The sequence below is a fragment of the Chiloscyllium plagiosum genome, chromosome 17 (genome assembly GCF_004010195.1).
Source record: "Chiloscyllium plagiosum isolate BGI_BamShark_2017 chromosome 17, ASM401019v2, whole genome shotgun sequence".
NCBI classification, from domain to species: Eukaryota; Metazoa; Chordata; class Chondrichthyes; order Orectolobiformes; family Hemiscylliidae; genus Chiloscyllium; species Chiloscyllium plagiosum.
In genome coordinates, this window is record NC_057726.1 from 23,349,485 (window position 1) to 23,358,466 (window position 8,982).

The 8,982-nt window shown below is 41.7% G+C and overlaps 1 protein-coding gene across 1 annotated transcript in view; it reads right to left on the reverse strand.

Annotated features, from left to right (window-relative positions):
* Nucleotides 1-3,005, reverse strand: part of LOC122558277 (beta,beta-carotene 15,15'-dioxygenase-like) — a 38,502-nt gene extending 35,497 nt beyond the window's left edge. Inside the window, exons 1-3 of the mRNA XM_043706674.1 lie at nt 2,935-3,005; nt 2,008-2,219; nt 754-882 (exon numbers count right to left, since the gene is read on the reverse strand). Coding sequence (XP_043562609.1) covers nt 754-882; nt 2,008-2,071 — 193 coding nt within the window. The 5' untranslated portion in view covers nt 2,072-2,219; nt 2,935-3,005. The remainder of the gene's footprint in view (nt 1-753; nt 883-2,007; nt 2,220-2,934) is intronic.
* Nucleotides 3,006-8,982: the final 5,977 nt, after the last annotated feature.

An 8,982-nucleotide genomic window follows, 5' to 3' on the forward strand; every position in this document is an offset into this window, starting at 1 on the left:
GAGGTTTACAAAATTATGAGGGGCATGGATAGGATAAATAGACAAAGTCTTTTCCCTGTGGTGGGGGAGTCCAGAACTAGAGGGCATAGGTTTCGGGTGAGAGGGTAAAGATATAAAAGAGACCCAAGGGCCAACATTTTCACGCAGAGGGTGGTACGTGTATGAGCATGTGGTGTAGGCTGGTACAATTGCAACATTTAAGAGGCACTTGGATGGGTATATGAATAGGAAGGGTTTGGAGGGATATGGGCCGGGTGTTGGCAGGTGGGACTAGATTGGGTTGGGATATCTGGTTGGCATGGACGGGTTGGACCGAAGGGTCTGTTTCTATGCTGTACATCTCTATGACTCTATGACTAAATGAGTATAATATCTATAGAGTGGTTTTCTATGACAAAACAACCTCACATTAAGCTGTTAATTGAACTGTCATGAACTTTGTCTTAGTTTTACTGATTTTTCATTATTATGTATGACTTCTATCATTGATGTAGTCGTTGTGCTGGGTGACTTATAAAACTTTTCAATCTATTTTTCATGCAAAAGCACACGTGACAATAAATTTCTATTCTATTCACTGTGTCTGACAGCCCATTTGTAAAACTGTTCCTACAGATTTTGCATGCAGATTAAATGCTTGATGGAAAATGCACAGTATATCAAATCAAGGCAAAGGGAATGTCATAATGACAATCTTGATAAGTACTATTTCCACATCTGGAAAGAGATGAAAAGCATTCTACAGTAACTTACCATTTTCAAAAGTGAAACTATGCAACAAAGACAACCCATCAAACCAATGGTTGTAGACAGTATCGCCAATTTTGTGCATGCCTGGTCCATTTCGAATGAGTGTCCCCTGCAGCCATTGTGGGATTTGGCCTATTCAAATGTAAAATAATCCTGAGTTAAAATCCACCTTATTCTGTGAACGTCAATGCCCTGCGCACGTGAAACAGCAAAGGACTTGCAGAATCTGCAACACATTAGCAAGTGGATCTTAATGTGGCAAGATACCGGTGGAAGTAAAATTCTTTCCAAAGTTCCAAGAACTTTAAATCTCACACATTCATTTGTTTGTCCAGGGTACGACCATAGAAGCCCCACACTGAGGAAGCAGGCCATTCAGCCCCTCATGTGAACATCGACCCTCTGAAAGCATCCCACCAAAACACCTCCTTACTATATCCCTGTAAGCCTGCTAATTCATCTCGCTTACACATCCCTGGGCAGTTTAGCACGGCTAATCCACCTAACCTGCAAATTTTTGGACTATGGGAGGAAACTGGAGCATATCGAGGAAAGTCTACACAGACACAGGAAGAATGTGCAAATTCCACACTCGAGGCTGGAATCGAACCTGGGTCCCTGACGCCATGCTAACCACTGAGCCACTATGTGGCGCTCATCAGCTAAGACAAAAAGGACAAAATTCGTGCATATTTTCATAATAAGATTACACAGAATCTTTGCGTCAATACGCGAATAATTGTGTTTTCAGGATGAATCTACAGGCTTTTTTTTTAAAAAAGCGAAGTGACTGGGAACTGAGACCAACTTCTTCAATGTGAATGTTAATCGTGCAGTTTCACCCAGCAAGTTCTGTTCGTGCTGGGTGAATTAGACCCAAGTGAGGAAAAGCGCAATTCCTTCTTCTACCTGCGGTTGGCCCTGGTGTGGGACCCTGATCGCCCTCAGCACTACCGGAGCTCAGGAGGTTCACAGAGCGGCGGCTCCCACTGCCCAGCTTTGCTCCTGTTGTGCAGATGACTTTCCAGAAAGCTGCAGGTTCCGCTGCTTCGACAAGCAAACACTAGGACAAATATTTCACCACCTGATCAAACACTTTCAGCACTTTCCCATACTGGCAAATTGGTAGAGGACTGTATCATTTCCGCTGCCTGATTTGTTGTTTTCTTAAGGCGCCGAGGTTTTGGATACGTAAGCGTAGTTAACACTAAACTGAGTCGCAGACTGGTTACACAGTAATAAACAATACTTTCTCACCTTGAATTTCTGCTTTGACTGGCTCTGGAGATTCCCTTTTATTTCCTCTGAACAGTGATTGCATGGTCACAGCAGCACAGGCAGCTGACCATGCCCGTCCAACGCCTGCACTTGACCAACTTATTCTCCGCCTGTCTGTCTCTGTTCCTTTCTGTTCAGCTTGCCAAACCGAGAGGGGGTTCCGCTTTCGCTCACTGGCCTGCTGACCTCATCTGAAGGAAAAGTCAAAGTCAAAACATACGTCATTGCACAGTTAGGGTTGTTGCTTTCTGCCCCCAGATTATTGTTCAAGTAGAATTGGTCATTTTTTTCTGCCACATTTTTTTGTTTAAGCCTTATTTCGAAGAGGTGATCCTGTATTTGTTAGAACCCCGGACAGTCACTTTCAACAGTCTTGCAATGTGCGTCAGAATGATTGGCTCGTGGTTAGTGGCGATCACTGCTACTTCACAGCACTAGGTGTGTGCGTGTGAAGGTGACCGTGTGGAGTTTGCACATTCTCTCTGCGTTTGAGTGGGTTCCCCTCTGAGTGCTCCCGTTTCTTCCCACAATCTAAGGGTGTGCAGGTTGTGGGAATTGGTGGATTGGTCATGGGAAATGCTGGGTCTCCAGGATTGGGGCAGTATGGACTTATTGGGCCGAACGGTCTTCTTCCTCAGCGTAGGGATTCTATGGGCTAGAAGGCCTCGTGGAGGTACTACACGGACCTTCTGACTTCTCCACATTACCAAAAGTGTCATATGTTCAATTTCCCTCCCAGTGTTTTTGTATAAAACTTGCTCGAAATGTTAACGGAAATATGTTGCAATCGCTTGCTGATGGGCACATTGCTCCCTAAACTTATCTCAGTGACTGAAAGAGATAGAATGATTCTGTTTCGGATTGTTGGTGTGCCATTGCTTATTGCAAGAAATCAGAAGAGCTCACCAGTTTCTCTGGTGCAGTCACTTACGAGCCTCAGCAGTGACTGATCAGAACCGTCCCACACCAGTTGAAACCTAAAGCAATGAAGATTGATACGTGTCAAATACTTGCTTTATGCATTACAAAGGATAGCACTTTGAACTGTCCACCACAACAACATTATTATTATATTACTGGTTGACTTAACTAGTGACTCAGATGGTAGAACTGAAAATACCAGTTGCTGGCGTGTTAAAATTCAGTGATTCTTTTCTCTAGTCTTGTTTTTCCAAGGCTTGTGCCATGGATTGGAGAGGAAGGGGTGATTCCTATTGTGGTTCTGGGAGGGAGAAGCAGTGATGAGAGCAGATATGGATTGAACTGAAAGGCCTGTTTCCCAGACAGAGACTTGAGGATAAAGGAAGGCATGTCAGAAACATTGTGAAAGAAAGTATTGTTGGAACAGATGCAACAGAAGAGCAAAAACTGGAAAAATGGAATAGGGTCCTTCAATCCTCTGAGTTATATCGTGCCAGAGGACTTGTAAACAGCTAGTATTGTACATTTGTTCAGGAAAGGATAGGCCAAGTAGCCCAGTCATCATAACTGTAATGATGGCAAAATAACTGGAAAAATTCTGAGGGACAGGAAATATCTTCATTTAGAATGACATAAATGAATCAAAACTTGTCAGCACACATTTGTTATGCAAATATCATGTTTGACAAGCACGATTGAAATCTTTGAGAACGTAACAAGAAGTTGTTACTCTCAGCCTGGAGTCCGGTTACTAATGGTGTGCCACAAGGACCTGTTTTGGGACCACTACTGTTTGTCATTTTTAGAAATGACTTAGGCGCAGGCATAGGTGGATGGGTTAGTAATTTTGCAGATGTAGCTAAAGTCGATGGAGTAGTGGACAGTGTGGAAGAATGTTGCAGGAAGACTTGGATAAACTGCAGCATTGAGCAGAGAGGTGGCAAATGGAGTTCAATGCAGATAAATGTGAGATGATTCACTTTGGGAAGAATAACAGGAAGGCAGAATACTGGGTCAATGGAAAGATTCTTGGTAGTGTGGACGTGCAGAGGGATCTTGGAGTCCATGTATACAGATCCCTGAAAGTTGCCACCAGGTTGATAGTGGATTAGTGGTGCTGGAAGAGCACAGCAGTTCAGGCAGTATCCGAAGAGCAGTAAAATTGACGTTTCGGGTAAAAGCCCTTCATCAGGTTGATAGTGCTGTGGCATACGGTATGTCAGGTTTTATTGGTAGAGTGATTGAATTCTGGAGCTGTGATATCATGCGGCAACTATACAAAACGCTAGTAGGGCCACACTTGGAATATTGTCTACAGGGCTAGTTGCCCCATTCCAGGAAGGATGTGGAAGATTTACCAGGGTGTTGCCTGGTCTTATGAGGAAAGGCTGGGAGATTTGGGTCTGTTCTCACTGGAAAGACTAAAAGGGGATACAAGATGATCAGAGGTAGACAGTGAGAGTCTTTTTCCTAGTATGAGGACATCAGCTTGTACGAGGGGGCAGAGCTACAAATTGAGGGGTGATAGATTTAAGACAGATGTCAGAGGCAGGTTCTTTACTCAAAGAGGTAAGGATGTGGAATGTCCTGCTTGCCCATGTAGAAAAATCAGCCACATCAGGGAGATCTCAACAATCCTTGGATAGGCATATGAATGATGATGGAATAGTGTAGGGCATATGGGCTTAGATGAGTTCATGGGTTGGCGCAACATCGAGGACCGAAGGGCAGGTTCGATACTGTATTGTTCTATGTTCTGTATTCTAATTTTTGATAAAGGTTGTGTATTTCATTAAGTCACACACACATTTTAGTGAGACTTTTGGTATTTTCGCACAAAATTGATTAGTCACAAAAGTAAAAGGTCAAGGCAATGTGACAAGTTGGATCCAAAACTATGGCTGAAGCAGAAAGCAAAAGGCAATGGTCAATGGATGTTCTTGGCTCCGGAAGCTGTTTCCGGTTCAGTTTCATAGAGCTCAGTACTACATCTCTTGCTATATATATATATATGGTTGATTGCGAAGCTTACAGAAGTTGGCAATAAAAAAAAACTGTTGACTGCAAAAAGTATCAACAGACAAGCAAGGTGGGTAGAACAATAGTAAAATGGAGATAAATCTGGAGGTGTGAGAGGCAATGCAGTTGGGGAAAGTGAACAAGACAATAACTAATGGTAGGATACTGAGAAATGGAGGTATAAAGAGCCTTTGGAGTTCACGTTCTCAGATCTTTGCCTTTATTAGCTGAGGCAGAGAATATAAGAACCAAGAGATTAATCTGGAACTACACAATACCAGTTAGGTCACAGTTTGAAGTTTTGATCACCGTAGTGTAAGAATGACATCATTGCACCAGAAAGTGTGCAGAAGAGATAGAGGAGAATGCTGTCTGGACTGAAGAATACTATTTATGAGCAAAGACTGGATAGGTACAGGATGTTTTGTTTGGATTGAGGGAGACTTAACTGGAGTGTATAAAATTGAGGGTGTGAGAGGAGTGGGGTTTGGGAGGAGTGGATAACGTGGCCAAATTCCTCAAGGAGCAGGTCCATAACTAAGGACATAAATTAAGGGAAGAGAAATTTGATAAGAAATCCTTTTCTACAAAAGGGTGGTGGGCATTTGGAACTCTACCTGAAAGTATGTTAAGTGCAGAATCACTCGTAAGATTTAAAATGTATTTGGATGTACACTTGAAGTACTGGAACCTTCAGACCACAAATGAAAAGCTGAAAAGTGAAATTAATCTGGATGACAACTTGTTGGCCATAATCGAAAAAGAAGAATGATTCCATCTGTGCTGTAAACAGAATATTGTATGATTCAAAGAAATTGATAGTTTGGACATTTTCAAAGTATTAATTTATTTTATCAGAAATCTCAGTATCGAAGTTTTATGAAGTCTCAGTATTAACTAATAACACGGGATTGGAAGTAAACCAGTCTCCCAGCCCACATTTAAACAGATATTTTTAAAATCTGAATAATTAGTTTACTGTCTCCCTTTTTAGCTTGTATCAACAAAATGCTGATCTTTCTGTGAAGCAAGAATTAGAATCAAACTCAAAATTGCTCTCTCATCAAATTTATTTTTCCTCAGTCTATTAAGCACTTGACTGAAAAAAAAACAATTTTAACTGAGTCAGATTGGTCATCTGACTTCCAACTGTGTTAGAGGTGAATAAACACTTCTGAGTTGATTGGCACACACTGTAATATCTAGTTTGTTATAAAATGAGATTAAAGTATCAGTTAGCTTTTCACTGGATGGCCCATGGATTTTCTAAGCTTGAATCTGAATGTTAGAAGGAGGGCACTCTCACTCCCTCACTCTATTTAAACTGTAATGTTTATTTCAGTGACATTACTGGTATCACATTGATCATACATCACACTCTATAGACATGAGAGAGAGTATGTTACCTGTAAATAAATCATATATACTTTTCTATTCTTTATATCGTAAATTAATCACAAAACTCAATAAAAGCAATATTTAGAAACAAATATCAACTTGATTGGAACTCTGAAATATTCACTGCATTCTAACTCATCAATATTTTACAACTTTTAATGTGTTCAGAGTATAGATCACTTTGTTCATTGGCCTAATAAAGTATTGTCAGAGGGAACAATAATTAGTGATTCATTGCCATAGATTTCAGACTGGACTGTTAATACAGTTATTGAAACAATAAAAAAGGACGATTGTTGCTTTACAAATTATTTTAATACTAAGCTATCTTTAAAATTGATCTTCAATAAATTACATCTCCTCATACTGCAGTTACAGAGTATAAAATGAACACGCTAAAGGAAATGAGTCAGTGTGGAGGGATTCAAAAATGTTTAAATTCTGAGAGAGAGAATGTGCTTTCTTTAACAATAAACTGATAGAGGACTTGATAAACTGTGCAGCACTACGTGCATTTGGTCAGTAATTATGTAATTGTAATGCGAAAACACAATTCCTTTCTGTGGTAATGGTCTAGTGGTAAGGTCACTAGTCTGGTGATCATTGGGCCCAGACTAAAACTTATGGAGGTAACAGGTTATTCAAAGTTTGTGAGAAGATTTGTAGCTCGGGTGTTTGTTGTTGTGGTTGTGTTCACCGAGCTGGGAATTTGTAGGCAGACTTCTACTATCTGAACACTGAAGGACAAATCTGCCAGACTTTCAAATGGCAGGTGGTAAGGGATCAACAAGCGGTCAAAATCTACGAGACCTCATTCTCACTGATTTACTTGTGGAAGATACATCTGTCCATGACAGTATATATAGGTATGGCCAGTGTGAGAGAAGCTAGGGAAGTGATTGCTGAGCCTCTTGCTGAGATAATTATATCATCAATAGTCACAGGTGAGGTGCCAGAAGATTGGAGGTTGGCCAATGTGGTGCTACTATTTAAGAAGAGTGGTAAGGGCAAGCCAGGGAACTATAGACCATTGAACCTGATGTCAGTGGTGGGCAAGTTGTTGGAGGGAATCCTGAGGGACAGAATGTACATGTATTTGGAAAGGCAAAGACTGATTAGTGATAGTCAACATGGCTTTGTGCGTGGGAAATCATGTCTCACAAACTTGATTCAGTTTTTTGAACAAGTAATGAAGAGGATTGATGAGGGCAGAGTGGTAGATATGATCCATATGGACTTCAGTAAGGTGTTCGACAAGATTCCCCATGAAAAACTGGTTAGCAAGGTTCGATCTCACAGAATTAGCCATTTGGATACAGAACTGGCTCAAAGGTAGAAGACAGAGGGTGGTGGTGAAGGGTTGTTTTTCAGACTGCCACAAGGATCGGTGCTTGGTCATCTTCTTTCTGTCATTTATATAAATGATTTGGATATGAACATAAGAGGTACAGTTAGTAAGTTTGAAGATGACACCAAAACTGGAGGTGTAGTCGACAGCGGAGGTGATTACCTCAGATTACAACAGGATCTTGACCAGGTGGGCCAATGGGCTGAGAAGTGGCAGATGGAATTTAATTCAGATAAATGCAAGGTGCTGCATTTTGGGAACACAAATCTTAGAAGGACTTATACACTTAATGGTAAGGTCCTAGGGAGTGTTGCTGAACAAAGAGACCTTGGAGTGCAGGTTCATAGCTCCTTGAAAGTGGAGTCGCAGGTAGATAGGATAGAGAAGGCGGGATTTGGTATGCTTTCCTTTATTGGTCAGAGTATTGAGTACAGGAGTTGGGAGGTCATGTTGCGGCTGTACAGGACATGGTTAGGCCACTGTTGGAATATTGCATGCAATTCTGATCTCCTTCCTACCGGAAAGATGTTGCAAAACTTGAAAGGGCTCAGAAAAGATTTACAAGGATGTTGTCAGGGTTGGAGGATTTGAACTACAGTGAGAGGCTGAACAGGCTGGGGCTGTTTTCCCTGGAGCGTCAGAGGCTGAGGGGTGACCTTATAGAGATTTACAAAATTATGAGGAGCATGGATAGAGTAAATAGACAAAGTCTTTGCTCTGGTGTGAGGGGAGTCCAGAACTAGAGGACATAGGTTTAGGGTGAGAGGGGGAAGATATAAAAAAGAGACCCAAGGGGCAACTTTTTCATGTAGATGGTGGTACTTGTATGGAATGAGCTGCCAGAGGAAGTGGTAGAGCTGGTACAATTGCAACATTTAAGAGGCATTTGGATGGGTATATGAATAGGAAGGGTTTGGAGGGATATGGGCTGGGCGCTGGCAGGTGGGACTAGATTCAGTTGGGATATCTGGTCGGCAATGACGAGTTGGAACAAAGGGTCTGTTTCCTGCTGTACATCTATGACTCTTTTTAGGAAAGCTCCACCATATTGTGTGGCATTACCACTGGGCTAAACGGTAGATTTACAACAGATTTAACTTCACAAAACTAGGCATCCATGAGTTACTGTGGGCCACCAGCACCAGCAGAATTAGGTTTAATCAGAGTCTGTAAACTCATGGCCTGGCATAGTCCCCACTCTACCATTGCCAACAATGCAAAGGCTGAACCTTAGTTCAATGAAGAGTGCAGGAGGGCATGCCAAGAAC